This window comes from Astatotilapia calliptera, chromosome 7 (assembly GCF_964374335.1).
Source record: "Astatotilapia calliptera chromosome 7, fAstCal68.1, whole genome shotgun sequence".
Classification (NCBI taxonomy): domain Eukaryota; kingdom Metazoa; phylum Chordata; class Actinopteri; order Cichliformes; family Cichlidae; genus Astatotilapia; species Astatotilapia calliptera.
In genome coordinates this window covers 51,248,464-51,267,461 of record NC_137428.1, presented here as the reverse complement: position 1 = coordinate 51,267,461, position 18,998 = coordinate 51,248,464, and the positions used below count along the sequence as shown (strand labels likewise).

The following is an 18,998-nucleotide window of genomic DNA, read 5'->3' as shown; positions in this document are numbered from 1 at the left end:
TTCTCTGGTGGAACCGTTTATATAGTCTGTCTAGTGTAATGTGGTTCAAATCACCAGTAATAACCATAAAAGCATACATACAGTGCTGGGTTAGCATGCATGCTATAGTCAAGCAAGTGATGTTCAGTATCCGGACCACAGAAATGGTCCTTCACAGTAACATCTCCAGGATTAGACTACTTTTCTTTAACCATTCCTCCCTTCATACAGTTCCTCCATCTTTCTTATCGCCGGTCAGACTAAAATCTCTATTGTCCTGAAAAGTTCCAGGAAGGATTGGCTGAAAGCTTAGTTTTCAGTTAGAGTTACAATAAAGTCAAACCTAACCATGGCACAACATGTGACTTTCTGATGCAGGCATCCAAGCAGATAGCACTGTAGAAAATCCGATGTCATCTATTGCCCCACGCTGGCATCCTTTTAAGAAAAGTAAGAGGAAGGAAGAAATGCTTGTGTGTGTGTGTGTGTGTGTGTGTGTGTGTGTGTGTGTGTGTGTGTGTGTGTGTGTGTGTGTGTGTGTGTGTGTGTGTGTGTGTGTGTGTGTGTGTGTGTGTGGTGAGCAGTAATCCCCAGAGAGTAAACTGTCCCATCTGGCTTGTGGTCTAAGTGTAACGGGGAATCCTCGTTTACGAGTTGCCCCTTCATCACCCTTTACATTAATGCAATTCTAAGATGTGTCATAATGTGTCAAGTGTTGAGCGCGATCTTTGAAGAAAAGAACACCTTCAAAACAATGTCACAAGGTGTGGCTCACATGAGGGAGGATTTTTGCTCAGATGGGGGAAGAAAAAATAGATTTGCAGTATAGGGACCTTAGTAAAGTATATACTGCCTTATACTATGTACTGCTGTATATATGGTGCATTTAGATGATTAAAATAACCCTTCCAGCATATGGCGTGTAATCCAGATTGTGGTGCACAAAATCTTAATGCAACCACACACCGCTTAGAAGTGTGTGTTTTTAAGTGAATTTTATGATAAACATTAATAGAGTGTAATGGAAAAGCTCTTATATGTATCAAGGACTATTTCTGGCTGGTAAAAATTCAAACAACCAGCCACACTTTCGGTGCTGGAGGTTCAGTAAAGAAAATGCAAAAAGAATTTTCTGAATGTAATAAATTAATATGTAAATAAATGGGTGAGGAGGTTAAAGGAGGAAATTTTTAGTAACTATAAATTTAGTAAAGACGAGACCCTGCCCCAAGTGGAGGAGTTGAAGTATCTCGGAGTCTTGTTCACGAGTGATGGGAGAAGGGAGCCGGAGATCACCAGACGGATTGGTGCAGCTGCAGTGATGCGGACGCTGTACCGGTCTGTCGTGGTGAAGAGAGAGCTGAGTGTAAAAGCGAAGCTCTCAATTTACCGGTCGACGTATGCCCCTACCCTCACCTATGGCCACGAGCTGTGGGTAGTGACCGAAAGAACGAGATCGCGAATACAAGCGGGGGAAATGAGCTTCCTCCGAAGGGTGGCTGGCCTCTCCCTTAGAGATTATATCTCTCGGCTAGCCTGGGAACGCCTTGGTGTTCCCCCGGATAAGCTGGAGGAGGTGGCTGGGGCGAGGGAGGTTTGGGCTTCTCTGCTTGGACTGCTGCCCCTGCAACCTGGGCCCAGATATGCGGAAGAAAATGGATGGATGGGCCTTTTAGTAGTAGTGTAAAATAAAAAAAACATATTCAAATGGCTTTGAGCGGTGTGTTTGAGGTCATTATTACTTTGTAGTGTTTTAAAGAGTTAAAAACAACAAGTGGTTCATTGAAAAATATTTTTCCATTAATGAGCAAGACTTTTTTTGTTTTTGTTTTGTTTCATTGTATTCCATATTCATTCCCCTTACCTCTGCTTTTTATTCATTACATTTTTTGTCATCTCTCTCTGCTACCCTCTCTCCTCACTCCTGTGGCCTATGGATTGCCTCTCGCTGAGCCTACTTTAGCCAGAGATCTCCTGCTAAACAGGGACCACTTCTTCTCTGCTTTTACCAAGTGCATGTTTGAGTTCTCATTCTAATATTGTAAGGTCTTTCCATCATATTGTAAAGCACCTTGAGATGACTTTTGATATGAGCTGTATAAATAATATTGACCTGATTAGAGGAGAAATCCAGACTTTTATGTGGCTCTTTTACTTTTATTATCCATAAAATGTCACTGAAATGTTGCTCAGTCAAATAAACCAAATTGAATGTGCCAACTTGGGCTTTGTGACGATTTGAAGAAGGGAACTGTTTACTTTTTTTCTGACGAAGATAAAAATCTGCAGGTGAATTGCTCATTGAAATGCTAATCACGAGTTGCGACGCTACCGTTCCTCGCCCTGTTTGACTCCTTTGCTTTCTCCCTTCACTGTCACTTTAACCCCCATCCACCTTTCTCGTCCTCATTTAGTCGTGTGCCTGGTGGATGTTCAGCTCACAGGCCTGTATTTGTAGACGATGTATGTACACGGACAGATGGACTGTCTCGTCGGAATGTTTCACAGTTGCTAGGCAATGTGGAAACATCCTGTCAGCTGTTCATTTAAACAGAGTGACGAAAAACACCTTAAGTGCCTTAAACTTTGTACAGTAACTGGGTGCTGTACAACTTGTTTTGTAACAAAATGTATTTATTGATTGTTGCTATGAATCCATAGATGTCAAGGCAATATATGTAAGCATATTCAACATTTTTCTGACTGTGTTACAGTTCCCCTTTAGTCATAGTTTTAGATCCTGCTGTCATTTTTATATTTTATTCATAAAAACTTCAAAAATGTGTTATTTTCTACATTTTTACTTTGTAATTCTATCAAATGTTTGCATGCTTTGCATTTTACTTCTGTACAACCAAATGGTAAAATGAACTGGTACTTATAGAGTGCTTTTGTAATCTAACTAAGCAATCATGGCACTTTTTACAAGCCTTATTCTCACGCACGCATTCGTCCAAGCACTTTTTCTGTACCTTAGCACTTTATCTAACGTTTGCACAAGCGCTCACATGATTGGTTGGTAGAGTGGTTGGCTGAATGCTAGATTACCCATTCCTTGTGAGCCACAGCCACCAAATGTGACCAAGTTCTTCAGTCGTGTATTTTTGAAATGCACTAGAAGAAAATGAAATGCAATGAGGAGAAATATATTCAGGTCAGAGTTATACAAAGCCTTAATATATTCACTGTGTTGTTTTACTGCATTGTAACACGATGCTTAGTGATATGTAGTGAGTGGTGGTAATGGACTGGATGTGCTGTGTCTCTCTCTGCAGCTTCGTCATGGTCCTGGTGTGTCTAATCTTCAGTGTGCTGTCCACGATAGAACAATATGCAGACTTTGCCACGGGTACCCTCTTCTGGATGGTGAGTAGTGATGCACCTAAACGAAACCTTTAGCAGTGTTCACCATCAAATGGAAGGCTTATGCCACAACAGCCCTAAAATAACAGTTATGGTAATTACCCAAATCATTTTTGTGATTGTGCAATGGTTCATCAGAAAAACCAGCAAAGCATGTCTGTAATTGTATAATAAATGAGCTGCAGGCTGTTAAATATCTTAGCAACAGATCCGAACCCAGCCCACGAGCACATAGGTGACTGCAGAGGAGAAATCCATACCTTACATTAACCCTCTTGTATACACATACATTATAGTGTTGATCTATAAAACATATTTAAAATATAAACTTGCATTTCTTTTCTTTATCTTTAGCTAGTGTTTGTATATATAATATCTGGCGAGTGGTGTAAAACAAGCAGTACCTTGAGTTGTCCACATGATGGCGATATAAGATTGTAGCTGTGAGAGATTTTAACCGCCATCTTATAGCTCAGTCTGCTATTACGGCACTTAGAAAGAATAATCACTTTCATTTATTGAAAATACCACGAAACACACTCATCATCTTGTACGGCGTTCATCTGAAAGCCCGTGCAGTAACATGTGTCTTTTGAACCTACAGTTAAGACACTTGTTATGTGGAATCATGTGGCTCCACAGAGACTGTATTTGTTGATACATGCTGGTGGATTGCCTTTTTTGTGGCTTATTAGGCTATTAAGGCTGCTAAGTGATGCAATAAATCGGGGGATTACAGCAGGTAGCGAAAATTATTGCTTCTGTTTGGAAACTCTACAAAGAGGCCGGATCATCTGTCTCCTTCTAGCACACTGAACATCGGCGCACACACAGCTACTGCATGCTCACACCCGGTTTGCACATATACAAAGGCTTCACAGATACACAACGCACCACCTCCTGGGTCCTGCTGCAGTCAGAGAACATAGTGGACACTATGTTCTATAAACTTTGAAGACTTACTATCACAGTTATTCATTTATTTTTATCAAGAAGAGACAGATTTTCTTTAAATCTGAGTCTCCCTGTCTCTCAGTCCTTCCCTTCATTCACCTTAAATTTTTTTTGTTTCAATCAAAAAGGAAAAATATATATCTATATTTTTTAAATCTTTTTTTTAAACCCTGTTTGTTTGTGCACCTGGTTGTGCGTTTGTGCATTTGTATGAGTGTATAATGGCTCAGTGCTAATACTGAGATAAGATAAAGCCTTATCTGTTTTCTGTGTGCTTGCATGTGGGTGCACGTGCCAGTGTGTTTGAGGGCGGGTGTGGAGGCAAAGCTCCGACTGGTGTCACGGTGGCACGTACTGGTCGTAGTAACTATACTTAGAAAGTTCAAGGTTAGCTAACATCCGTGAATCACAAGCTGCTTATTCTGGATGGCAGAGGGGACATTAGTCCTTGAGGATATTTGGCCTTCAAAGCAGCTGCCAAAGTAAAGCTGACCAGGCTAAGCAGGAGGCACAGGGGAACGTACACGCTCGGTGATGTTAATGAGCTATTATTGGGCACCATCACTTCCAAATTCCCCCCACCTGACCAAAAACCTCCATGATGTCCCCAGTTTATGGTCAAAGAAAAAGAGGGCCCTCTGGGTCATGGCCTAAATGACATATTCAGGACATTTCTAAAGAATGCAATTGAGATTTAATGAGAGGTTTGGTAAACTAATATATAAACTTTAAATGACACTTGTGGGAGCAGTGGCATCAATTATGCAACTGACGGCAACATGTTATTTGTAGACTGAAAGAACAAACTCAAGAGTAAATCGTTGACATGGTGTCATTTTGTCATGTGGTTATGGTTATTTCAATATTCATGAGCATAGTTTGCAAATTAGAAGAAATAAAAAATCCATTTGATATAATAAACTTATGTATGGCATGTAATAACTCAGAGAAAGCATTTTCAGTTTGAGCTGATGGGCCCACGAGTGTGTGTTGATATACATAAGCCTCTCGTGCAATGTGAGACGCAACGATGAAGCGATCTAATCACATTTTCATGTGATACTGTAATTCCCGAGTGGGTCTTTGAATGAGCTTCATCTTTGTCTGGCTTGATGAGATTATCGCTGCACCAATAGGCAGCTGTTTTCAGTAAACACATAGTTGCCAGTTTAGGATTCACGTACAAAATACCCCCAACATCTGGGTGACCTATTTTATGGCATTATTGTGACTAATCCCTTTAAATTTCCCAAATTCATGCGTACCTTTGACTTTCAGATTTTACCTAGCTGTCATAATTACTAAGCTCAATAAACTGGTATTCTGTAGGCTGTTTTGTGTTGGGTGTTAGGTATTATTAAATGACTGAATGAATGTTTAAGACTTGGTTTTCACGATGTCCTGCAACTACTAACTTTGTCGTCCAGCATACACAAATACAGCCTGATCTGCTGTAAAAATTACAAAGCACTGGGGGCATGGAATATAATCTGTTTCTGTCCTAACACAAACAAAAAACTCCTACAGCTTGCTGGAGAAAGTTCAGCTGAAATGGATGTAACAGGCAGACTGGTTAGAGACATCTGAATGCCTGCCCACGTCTCTGATTTGTTTGGTTTCACCGAATGAATGCAGCGAAAGCCAAAAGGTTATTCAGTCTGATTATCAGGCTATGTTATAGAGATTTGCTGGACCATTTCTCCCCGTCTCTGTCAATTATACCTCCTTAGCGGCTTCTTTCTTTGTCTTTAACTCAGTGACAAAAAATGTGCAATTCATGCGGATGAATGAGAAGCGCAGGATTCCCAGGGGCCGGACGACTCAGGCGTAAAAATGAAAGTTGTAAACATATTCGAGTGGCGATAATGAGTAAACAGATAATTTAGAGAAGCGAAAAAAGAAAGACAGAAAAGAGAAAAGGCTTTTGTTTAATATTAGAGCGACACTTCTTCAGCCGAGATAGAGTCTGGCGTGATTGACAGGTCATTGTTTTGAAGTCTTGTGGTGCTGGGTTATTGCAGCAGGGCTCATGGTATTAAGTTTCATACAAGGGGTGGTCAGGGAGCAGCCAGTTTAAGCAACTGAACTCAATGAATTGACCACCCACATCGCCCATAGGTCCTGACAGTAAGGTAGCTGAGTATTATGGATACTCGGTGGCCAGGAAAATGATCTCACGTCAGTTGAAGCCGATTCATCTATGACTCCACACTTGCGTGCATGTGTTACGAAACAAGTACACAATGACACAATGCAGATATGCAGGTGCACATGATTGCAACTAATGCTGAAGTTGTTATTTGGTGATTTTTTTTAAAGCTTTCTTACTTAGTGGTTTTTCATCCTGTGGCTTTAATCACTTAGCCATTGACCCTGCCTCATGTATGAGCTGTTATCAGCTGTGTTGTCAACCTCCATCTTTACTCCTGGGTGGCCTCATTTGGTCCTTCTAGACCACCTCTGTGTCTCTCTTCTTCTGTCTCATGCACCTGTCATTACCCACTCATATCAATGCTGTAAATCTTGGTGATTGATTAAAATAGCTTTAATGCTTTTAAATTAGTGGCAATGCATAGCAAAGCATCAGTGATTTAAAAAAACAAAAAGATAACGTATCTACTTCCACATCCTGCATGTGTTTCAAACTTATAGTCTACGTACCAATGGATTAACATAACCCTGAATCCGTGTTTGCATTGTTCTCCGCAGGAGATTGTGTTGGTGCTGTTCTTTGGCACGGAGTATGTGGTCCGGCTGTGGTCGGCAGGCTGCCGCAGCAAATATGCAGGCATCAAAGGACGCCTCCGCTTTATCAGGAAACCCATATCAATCATAGGTGCACCTGGCTTTTTCCTTTGTTCTCATTTAATACAACACATGCCATAAAGTATATTTGTAGATGAACATCTCAGATAATTCCAGCAAGACTTCACTTTTGTATCAAACTGAAAATAATTGTAGCCCTTATTTGGTTGGGGTTTTTTTTCTCCTTCTTTTTTATGTGTCTTTCTCACAGATTTAATAGTGGTCATCGCCTCAATCATTGTGCTTGGTGTGGGGTCAAACGGCCAAGTGTTCGCAACATCTGCCATCAGGTAGAGCAGTGATTTTCTTCTGCATTTTAACATGTGCTCATAGCTATAGTGGGATGAAACAGCTGAGATGATGTTGTGTGTTGCAGAGGCATCCGTTTTCTCCAAATCCTGCGTATGCTGCATGTGGACCGTCAGGGAGGAACGTGGAGGCTGCTGGGGTCTGTAGTCTTTATTCATCGACAGGTAAGATAAGAAGAATCCAGCTAAATATATTAGCTCCACAAATCTGCCTGTATGTTATTATTTATTCATTTTAATTGTAATTGTTTAGAATCACTTTAACACATAACGGCCGAAGAACAGAAGATATAACAGTAAATGCATAGGCCTTAAATGTACTTCTACAAAGCAACAGACACGCTAGTTGACGTAGTCACAGTAACATTTACTGCTTATGACAAAAAGTCCAATGCACAGAGGTGCATAAAACAATCAGAGTAAACCTGGCTTTATAAGGAGAAGAACAGAAGTTGTCAAGGTTGGCTGTGCTCTCTTTTTTTCATTCTGCTACACTTGTTTTAGTTCTTTCTCAGGCCGATACACAGTGAAGTCAGATGATGTAATGTTCTCTTCTTAATCCTTCAAGTACACCAAGTTCCTAGGTTGTGGTCAAACCTGACGTTCATACCTCTTTGATGCATAAGAGGAGAAGGGCTTATCGGTGAGGATTGTGTGCAGAGAATCATAAAAATACATTTAAGATGTAGCCAAACTGAGCCTAATGTGATTTGGTGCCATCTCCCTGTTGTCAGATGATCGCCTTATTGAATGATATGCTCTGTTTAGTGGAAACACTTTGTAATGTGAAAAAGCTGATAGGATCTATGCTCAGACTGCTATCTCTGATTTTTGCACTTCATTTAATCATATTTATGAATTTATTTACCATTGTTTTTTTAGGGGATAGGTTTAAGCTCAAAAAGCTATGGCAAAAACCAGGTACATTTAAATGATCATTTTTGTACATCAAGTACAGATCAGGTTCAGTCCTGTATAGTCACAGGCAACAGTTCCTGGTGAGTTAATTTAAGGTCGTTCGCTGAGCTGAGCACGTATATATAGCCCAGTATAGGTTGTGCTATGGCATGGTACTTGATGGGCTGACTTTTATTAAAAAAAAAAAAGCCAAGCTGACAGTTGCAAAAGAAATTAGTACATTTTCCATTAGTCATTATCCAGTCATATTTGAAGGAAAACCATAGCAGTGACGTTTAGACCTGCTGAAAACCAAATACAGTCCCGATCAAAAGTTTAAGAACACTTGAAAGTGCAAAAAAATCACATTTTGCTTGGTTAGATCTTAACAAGGTTCCAAGTAGAGCTTCAACATGCAACAAGAAGAAAAAAGAGTGAGACAAAATGTTATTTTGAGCGCGCATTTTATTGAAAACAATGCTTAAATTGAAACAGGCGGTTTTACAGCTGATCAAAAGTTTAGGACCACACCTCCAGAAAGACCTGTACACCCCCTGAAACAGAAATCAAAATTCCAAACATGAACTTGTATATTGACATGGAAATTGTAAATATATAAGTAAAAATATAGCATTCTAACTATTATTTTTTTCTTATACAAAATTCAATCAAGATGAGATAAATTACAAATATCGACTCACTAAAATAATTTTAGCAGGAATAAAACTTAATAAAAGTGAACACCAACATATGCAATTTAAGTTTAATAAAAACTGCTGTAAGATCACAAACAAACAGAATCACATATTCTAGTATTTCTAGTCTGAAGATGTCTATAAATGGGTTAAATTGCTCAGTGGATGATTTATGAGTTTGTGTCAAAATTCGATATAAAATTCATTACTCTTACTATATATAATAGGTCTTTTCTTTTAGAATTAGCACAAATACACTACATGCATCTGGTGCATGTGTAAAAATCGACTTGCCATCACTTGCTAGTTTAAGGTGAACAAGGCATATGATCGCATATGATGCCACCATTTTTTGCCATACATTTCCCTAGTTTCTAGAAATCCAACACAAACAAAACATGTATCTCAACATTTAGAGAAACTTTTGAATAATGTCACCATCTGTCACATAACCTGATCTTTGGTGATTAATGAGAAGTCCATGTGGTTCTACAACTTCACAATGACTCACAGGGAGGTCAATTTTGATGTTTATTTAAGTCACAAGTTGCTCCTTGGCCAATAAAAGGTTAACTAATACCCCATACATTGTTTGTCATATGTGGTGACTTGGAAGCCTTTAAAATCTGTAACTAATGGGGACACACCTCCACTTCTGGCCGTTGCATAATAATTGAAACATGAATCGTATATATGTACAACTTACCACATATACTTGAGCCACCTATCATGACAGCTTAGTTTTAGGGAGGATTGAATTGAAGATTGTATTTGATCTCTTCAGAGAATGAGGTGCACTATGTACATGATCCACTCTATTATTTCTTTAGCGAAGCCTGTGAGCAGAAAATGGCAATTCTCTCATCTCATAGTGAGACGTGAAACTGATCTCTTTATGTATGCCGAAAAGACCCAAAAACTCATTTGGGGTAAACTAGCCTGACATGTTTAGGCTGACTTGCTTATGTCGGCCAGCAGCAGTTCTGTGACTCACTGGTCATTGTGAAACACTGATGTCTTTTGAAAGTGACGGAGCCAGATCGTTAGAATACATTTAATGTGATGCCGTAAAAAAAGCATATCTTAAACCTTTTTGCAGCCCAGAATTTAGCTTTGACACTCACAAGGATCTCCAGCTATATGTGGAGTCAAAACCTGCCTCGAGGCACAATCAGAGTCGAGTTCTGGATACCATGGTAAGTCTTCCATATTAGATTTTCATAGTCTGATCTTTGGTCAAATGTTGTTTTATTTCAGGAGCTGATTACCACCTTGTACATTGGCTTTTTGGGCCTGATCTTTTCCTCCTACTTTGTCTACCTGGCGGAGAAAGATGCTGTAGATGAGGAGGGCAAAACGGGCTTCTCCAGCTACGCCGATGCCCTCTGGTGGGGTGTGGTAAGGCAACTAAAAGAGAAGACAAATACTTTGTACAAAAGAAAGTCCCTCACTGATGCTGGGCATATATCCTTGTGCCCTTTTTTAAATATTGTTCAAAATGCATATATTAGTGGGATCCTTGAATGCCACATGAATTTGCAAATTTCGCTTGCAAATTTAAAAGGCTACAAAACATGCACGTCAAATGAGATTCTTCTCAATAAAGAGCTGAAACCAATTATCTGTACAATGCCCACTCGAGTCCTAGCTGGGAAACGGAGATGGCTGACCACCCTGGGTGGACTTATTATTTCTCCCCCTTGTGTTTTTATTCTCCTCATTGGATAGCATGCATGTGTTGCTGTAACACTTGACACAGAGACAGGTGTGTTTATGTTTTTCGTGCGTGGAGCTGGATTTGCCCATTCTCCTCTGTGTGGAGGCTCAGGTTTCCAGAGCAGTTAATTAAACATTTGAATTGAAAGTGCAGAGTAATGAGAAACCTATGGCAGCCTTGTGCAGGGGATCAGTATGCCACAAAGAGACGGGTAATAAACCATTCACCTCTGGGATCTTTGACTCAAAGAACTTTTAGAGCACCAACATAAAGTGTCAGTTCCCTTAATTAAAACTTTAATTGCGGGATTGCTACCTTTATGTAACGAGGGTTAGAGCGGTCACGCCGCTTCTAACTGCTTCGTGGAAGCGGTTATTTGTGTTGCTTTGTTCACAATGCAAAAAAAGGAGAAAAGAAAAGAATTGCGCTCGAGGATTTGCACCTTTTTTGTGTTCCCGAGACTGTAAACTCAAGTGTAACGATTTCTTTTCTCACCAGTTTAGTAAGCTTTTGCTCAGCTCTTGTGCATGCGTCTGCTGAAATGCGATTGCACTGATTGGAGCTAAGCTCTCGCTCTCATGGAGTATTCCTTCGCTTGGCATGATTTTCACATTCGGATGTGCAGGTGCACGGCGCAGCTGGAGGACAAGCCAATGCCATGATTCATATCCCCTTCTCTACCTCCCTCCCTCACCTTCTCTGTTCTTTGTCTTTTTTTTCAGTTGATGGTTAGGTAATGGGGCTTTTATTCAAAGAGCGACTTTGCCAATCTCACTGGCGATAAAAAGGCAAACTGGCATGTTTGTAGATACAGGAATGGTGCACATGTAGAAATAACTGGGTGTGATCACACATATAGAATGCACACAACCTTTCACGTAAGCCTATATGAGTGATAGGTCTGGGACCTTTTTGTAGGCACGATGTGGTTCTTGCCCCTAAACCCTACATACTGAATGAAATGGGTGTTTTTGAGCAGACCAGTCCACTCTGATGTCAGGAGGACATTGTTTAGTCATCGGATTTGTGGATGAGGGATTAAATCCCCCACCACTCCACTCACTCCCAACATACACCCACCCTCCCTTCCCACCTCTGCTCCTTCTTCTTTTTCTTTTTTCTTTGGCTCTCAAAGCTCTTTAAAGAATCTCACCTTACATCAGCCTCTTTGTATTAGTGCTCAGCGGCAGCTCACGCGCCGATACCCCGCAGGCACTCACAGTAAGCTAAAGTGTGTACTGAATGTGTCACAATTGGCTCTGCTTTCAGAATGGGTGTACATGCAAATGCAAGAGGTATTTGTTTTTCCTCCTCACCCTAGCAAATTCCTACACTCACTGGGGATTAGTGGTTGGGAATCTTATTCCCTTTGAGGAGCAAGAGCCTCAAATGCCCCAGCCATCGCTGACAGTGGTGGAGCAAATCCAGGTCGGCTGATGAACTTTTTCTTTATCGTCTAATTCCCCTTATAGACTGCAGGGGTAAAGCCTCGAGGGCTCCTCATTGACTGACATTTTCATTACACTGGCAGTTTATTAAAAAAAAAAAGAGTGTGATCTTTAATGTTGAAATAGGAATTCAGTACAAATCTACAAAGAAAAACCCCCAAAGCTATTGAATTAAAAGCGTTGACAGTTATTCTTTAACCCTGACACCTCGAAACACTGTAATTACACTGCATAAGATGTGATATCATTTATTACACTCTTTGTTTCTTGCCTCATCTGTGAAGGGCTTTGGTCACTGTGTGATTTTTATTTTTATTTTTTTCTTAGAATAGAGCTATCATATGCAAGTGTACGTACACTTTATATATCATAAGAGGCACCTCATCCACTCTTTGTCTTTAGGTCACCGTCACCACAATCGGCTATGGAGACAAAATTCCTCAAACCTGGATAGGAAAGGCCATCGCCTCCTGCTTCAGTGTCTTCGCTATCTCCTTCTTCGCTCTACCTGCTGTAAATAAAGTTTTCAGTTTAATTCATATGAAATCCACGAGTTCAGCTTTAAGGAGATCATTTTTTTAATGTTTCATTTATACCAAACCTTATTACAACATGTTCGGATCAAGCTTGCTCTTTTTCAGTTTATTCACTCTTGTCTTTGATGTGTCATTGAAGACTATATACTGAGCAAACCTAATGATAAAAAATGTATTATTTATTCTGGGAGATTTTGTATATACTTTCCTTAATTCTACAGTAAAAGTTCACTTTTTCATATTCTTGCAGTCTGGACAGTAAAAAAGTAAAATGTATTTCTCTTTGATCAGGGTATCCTGGGTTCAGGTTTTGCCCTGAAAGTCCAACAGAAGCAGAGGCAGAAACACTTCAATAGACAGATCCCTGCTGCAGTTGCCCTTATCCAGGTAAATCCCGAACTCCCAGTGTTAGAAATGCATTTTTCATTGGTAAAAAACAAAAACAAACAAACACTGGAAAGCACTGAATGTATCAGTGTTTGTGCAGAATATTTGCAGGGTCTTTATCTTACGATATAAAGCGTCTTAAGGCGACTGTTGTTATGATGTCATGCTATACAAATAAAATTGAAACTGAATTGAGAATGTTTTGATTACGCTTCTAATAAATCAAGCTTTTCTTTAAGTTGCCTGGGCAACACGTATGCTGACAGGTTATTGCAGGAGCCTGGGTTTGATGCCACATCGGGTTGTTTCCTCCATGTGGTTTCTTTGTTCTCTTTCCCGCCTTTCCTGTTGTAAAAAGAAAAAGGATAAATGCCCCCAGAAGCAATTTTGAAATGATCATATGTTTTATGCTATAAAGCAAAAATTAATTTATATGATTAAAGAATGATAAAATAATCAGTACACATACTCAAGTTTTAATAATCAAATCATTACAAACTGGGTCAGATACAGTAATTTAGTGGAAGACAAATGTCCTCTGTGCCTGGCATAAATAGATGAAATTAAATATACACTCCTTTAAATTTAAGTCCTGATATCATTAATAAAAACAGCATAAAGGAAAGTAACATTGTTCAGTTAAAGCTTATTCACAATAGATGCCAGTTAGCTTCAGTCGAGGCCTTTGCTAGCACTGCAAAGGCCCGCTGGCCTGTCCAGGGTGGAACCTGCCCAACTGGCAGCTGTGGGATGAATCTCCACGAGCCTCTACAGCCAGATTTCTTAAACTGCACAGGACAACAGGCCAGTGGTGGCCTTGGATAAAACTTAGTGAGGCCAACATTACAAACACTAAAAAGTAAAGACTAAACATGTTACAAATAGTGACTGAAGTGACCTTTAAAAAAAAAAAGTGTACATTTTTGCTGAATAGAATAAGGCAAGTATAGCTAATGAAGGATTTATAGCTGAGGTGTTCGCATAACCTTTAAATTAATTTCAGACCATATCATCATAACTATAATGGAGAGTTTTCCATCCACAGGCTGGGGTGTTTTAAATGTAATTCAGTTTTACAGAAATATTTCACTGACCAACGCGTCTGTGGTTTGTCCTGTATTGCCTTTCTTAGACACTGTGGAGGTGCTATGCAGCGGAGAAACCAAACGGCTCTGCAGCTACGTGGAAAATGTACGTCCTGACTCCAGAGGGCGTTGCTGCCGCAGAATCTGACAGAAGGAAACGGAACTTTTCGGTAATCGCTTACCTTTACTGAAGCCAAAGCTGTTGAATAGTTATGTAGATTTTTCCGTTGTGATTGATTTGCTTTTCTCAAAAGGCATTTAAGGCAAGCCTTTAAACGCTAAGCATGTCTTTGTGGGGGGAAAAGGTACCAGTCTTGTGATGTCCTGCTTTGAATCCAGCCTGACCTTTTCCCCCCGCATCTGAATCCTTTTCTTTCTTATCAATTGCGTATTGTGTCTCTTGACTTTGATCTATACAAAACAGGCTGCGAACCCCACCCTGAAAATATCGTGACGGTGTGTTTGATCATTCCCGTGTGGCGTTGTCTGACTTTGGAATTCTGATAAGAATTTTTAAAGTTTCTCAAAAATTAGATTTTTTTTTTTTGACATAACAATTTAACCCTTTGAACTCAAAATGCCAGCATATGGACTGTACTTGCTGACAGTGCAGTTGGAAAAAGCCGTTAGACTGCGATACCCTGATTTGCATACGTGTGGCCCACACTCCATTGTCTCCTTGTGTAGTTCACCTTCTGCAACAATATTAGCTATATTGCTCCAAAAGCCGTACAGAATAAAAGGGGAGGCCAAGTTCCCACAAACAAACACACACATGTAAGGACACAATGCGCACAAAACACAAATACACACAGACACACACACAACAGCCCCTTTTCCCCTTAAAGGCCTGACTCCACCAGGATGACTCGAGGCCTTTGTCTCTCCTGGACAAAGACTCAGTCAGTTGAGATGATGTCACCACCGCCTTTCTCGTGGGAGTAAACCTTTGTCTAGTAGAACAACAACAAAAAAATCTTTGTGTAGCATTGAACCCACATGCATTCGGGAGAATGAAGGCTTCTTCCGCTCTTTTCTGTTGCAGCATGTGACTTTCTTCTCTGTCTTTCCTCCCTCTCCCCTTTCTCTCTTTCGAGATCCCTGCTTTTTTTTCTCCATCTCCCTGTTGAGCACATTTTATTTTGCTCTTTTCCTTTTTCATCCCGGCTCTTCCTGTCTCCTCTCTCTGAGAATTTTTACCTTTCTGTTTTTTGTTGTTGTTTTTTCGCTTCCTTGCTAACAGTTTTTTCCCCTCTCACTCTCCTTCCCGTGTCCGTTACTTTAGATTTCTATATCTCAACCCTGCTGTTAGCTGCACATTCTCTTTACGGTTTGTCTTTTTTTCTCTTTAGTCTTTCAACACCCAACAAAGCTTCCCGCTCTCCTAATGACTGCTTCAAACATTTGGATTCAACTGTTGGCTACTTGGGAAATGCCAAATTCTGATGCACTGAGTCCAAATAATTTAGTTTGTATAAAAGGCCATGTCAATAATGTTGATGTGGGTCAGTTGGTCTGTGGAATGGACTTGGGCACCAATTAGGTTCTCACAAACTCACTGACTCACATAAAATATAGCTCTTCACTCAACTGTGATTAAACAGGTATCACTTATCTCGTTTGTACCCAAGAATCAGTACCCAAGAAGGAATTAATTAGGGCAATGATGCATAACAACAATGGCTTAAATATAAGGCTGTGTTGATGACATTATTTCCGTGGCATTATTTTGGTCCATTGTCGAAAAAGCATTTCAGCATACAGCGTGAACCACATGTCAAAACTGTTGCAATTCTTTAAATACTTTTTAGAAATGCAGTTACCATTGTTTCTTTCTCATTTCCTGCTTGTTCTCTTCTGTCCGTCAGAAAAAGTTGAACAAGAGGAGAACGAAGTGCCGAGGAAATGGTTCTATGGGTGGTGGTTCAGAGAGAGCTGTGTCGATCCCCCAGATCACCTATGATCACATTGATGACTCTGAGGAGAAGAAGGATGTCTCGTTTTTCCGTGAAGAGCCAAGGGGAACTGTGGAAGGTAATATACTTAGAGGACCACGTGTCTTGTGTTACTGTAATGTGCACTGACAAATTTAATTCATTTCAAATAGACATCACGGGTTATTGTCACTCCCTAATTTTTGATGTGTTAAATTTGATCTTCACTCTGTGCAGCAAGGTTTTTCTAAGAAAAATGGCTAACCTCTGTAAAATGCCTTTCTTCCAAGAAATCGGTCTAAAATCTGTGAGCTAGCCAAGATAACACGTGAAGACTCAGCGCCTCGTTTTGATTACTCTTTGATCAGACTGTCTCAGTTTTGGATCTCTTAACAGGGGAATTTTTGTTTTAAGCCTAACACCTCAGACTGCTGTTCTGAGAAGGTGTTTAGAAGAATTGCATTTAATATCTTGTGAAGCCATATTTGCTCCGCAGCCAACTTGGAATAAAGTTGAGTCATGCAGAGAACATTTGATAATGTGGATAAATACAATAATAAAGCTCTCCTTAATGCAATTTTGTTTGATGAAATGATGCGTGCTGAGAATTGCAAAGTGATTTCAGGACTTTCAAGTGGCCAAAATAACACCATGAAGACTGTTATTATTTATGATACTTATGGTAGTTTAGAGCTATTAACTGTTGGAATGGTCCAGCTTATTTTGAATAGCTGTGATAATAAATATTGTAAATAAAATGTTGCATGCAAATGAATGCAATCTGATATTGCCATGTTGCTGTTGCTCCTATGCTATCATAATGATGTTAATTCAGGGTCAGCATTACAACTAGCCAGTGATGTTGTCTGAGCGTTTAGATAACATTTAATTAACAGGTAGCCAAGAAGTTATCTAATGCTTTTATAAACAAGAAAACTAATATGAGTAACCTAAATTTCACCAACAGCAAACATAACTTGATAATATATTTATTATATTGTATAAATTAATAAATAAAACACTTAAAATGTTTACTATTTCTTCCAGAAATTAGACTTACTGGCTGGCCACAAAATTATATCACAACAATGTGATTGCTCCATTTCAATTCTGACCCTGGACCAACATTTTCATGAAGATGCAGGAACATGATGCAGGAAGACTCTACTAGCCTTAAGGTTTATGTTTATCTTAACGCTAGTAGAGTTGCCATAAAAGTAATGCACATCATGAGGACTGACTGCCGCTCAGCAGTCGTTCCTCATGATGTGCATTGCTTTTATGGCAGCATTTGTGGCCAGCTAGTAAGTAATTGCACTCTGCACGAGAAAAGAACATGTTAAATAATGTTAAATCATAACAGTCATCTCATTGTTCATAATTGTGAAGTTTTGTATTGGTAGTGCTAAAAAGTAGTGGTCATCATCATCATCATATTGTGTCTTCTAGAGCCTGTTGCTTCCAAAAGATAACAACTTGGTGCTCTCAGTTCATAAACCAAATTTCAAAATTTCATTAGGGATTATTAAATTATTCTGATTCTGATAAACTGTGACCGTTAGCTAGTTAGCGACCTAACATGTGGGTGGTTTATGCCAGGCCTGTTGTGCTTTAAAAAAAAAAATCTTTATGTTGTGGTGACTTGAACAAAATTCTATCGCCAATACAAATTTTAAATTTATACAACATACGTTTAGCGTGCCGTGAAACAAACTCAAAAGGAGAACGTAACATTGCATTCGCAGGGAAGAAGCTCGAAACAGTTTGGATTTATCGTAAATCTTTAAAAAAACAAAACAAAAAACCCCAAACAAAACATCTAGATGCTAACAATCACTGGATATGTAACAGTTTTTGTGTAACGTTTCGTTTAGATTTGCCTAACCGTCAAGGAGGAGATAGAGTAGATGCGTGAATATATAGATACCTGTATATGTGCTACAATCATTATAGAAGGAGGTTTATCTGAGCAGCACTAGTTCCTTTTTTTCACATAGTAAACAGGGGCTCTATCCTGATCCCTTTAGAGCCAAGATGGCTGCCAGGTGTAAGCCATATGGAAGCCATTACAGCTTCAGTGGTGATTAGAGGTCATGGTTACAAGCTCTTTACTGCTTCACTTGTCCCCCGCGCTGGCCACAGAAATTCACAGTGGGCTTAAATGGAAAAATCTTTAAAACGCCAGCTTGTCAGCAAGTTACAAGTGGGAATTTGTTGTAATGCCAGTTGCATTTTAGTAATTCCTTGGTCATACCAAAGCCATTATTATTCATTATTCACATAGTGAAAAATCTGGCCTGGCAGCACCCAGTTCATTGCAGCCCAGTTCATATCAATAGAGACGTCTACTTTAAATGCAGGTCTACAGACACAGTTTATGATTGATAATTAGTTAAAGAGAGAAGTGGTTTAGCTTCCTGTGTTAAAAGCCAACCCCACTAAATGAACTGACCCAGACGCCAGGTTAATAAATGCACTTTATGAGTTTTTCCTGTCAAAGCACGGAATCTTAAAAGGAGCTGGAGTGACATAAACTTGACATAAAGGCGAGACCATTGCTAGAAGAACAAACTGCACAGAGGAAAACATACGTAGTTGTCTGCTTAATTAGGTGGATCTCAGATAATGAAGGAAAACATATGGCTGCACGTATGTGGGGATTAAAAGCAACCAAATCAAAGTTGATATTAAACAAGTTATTTAAGAAATTCTGTTTAGCATCCATCCACATATTTACACATAGCCAAGCAGATTTACAGGCCAGTAAGCATTTAAATGTTTTGCATACTCTGTGTAAACAATAAATAATACTAAATAGATACACATGAAAGACTGCAAGACTATGGAGTGGAAAACGGAATTGGAACAAGTTATGGATGACATAAAACCA

At 39.6% G+C, this 18,998-nt stretch overlaps 1 protein-coding gene across 3 annotated transcripts in view; it reads left to right on the top strand.

The window, feature by feature from the left end:
- The window catches only part of kcnq1.2 (potassium voltage-gated channel, KQT-like subfamily, member 1.2), a 176,037-nt gene that overhangs the window by 15,779 nt on the left and 141,260 nt on the right, over window positions 1-18,998 (top strand). For all 3 annotated transcript variants that reach the window (XM_026175315.2, XM_026175314.2, XM_026175318.2), the window contains exons 3-11: window positions 3,255-3,345; window positions 7,006-7,132; window positions 7,313-7,391; window positions 7,478-7,574; window positions 10,259-10,399; window positions 12,569-12,679; window positions 12,994-13,089; window positions 14,222-14,344; window positions 16,043-16,208. In XM_026175315.2, coding sequence (XP_026031100.1) covers window positions 3,255-3,345; window positions 7,006-7,132; window positions 7,313-7,391; window positions 7,478-7,574; window positions 10,259-10,399; window positions 12,569-12,679; window positions 12,994-13,089; window positions 14,222-14,344; window positions 16,043-16,208 — 1,031 coding nt within the window. The remainder of the gene's footprint in view (window positions 1-3,254; window positions 3,346-7,005; window positions 7,133-7,312; window positions 7,392-7,477; window positions 7,575-10,258; window positions 10,400-12,568; window positions 12,680-12,993; window positions 13,090-14,221; window positions 14,345-16,042; window positions 16,209-18,998) is intronic.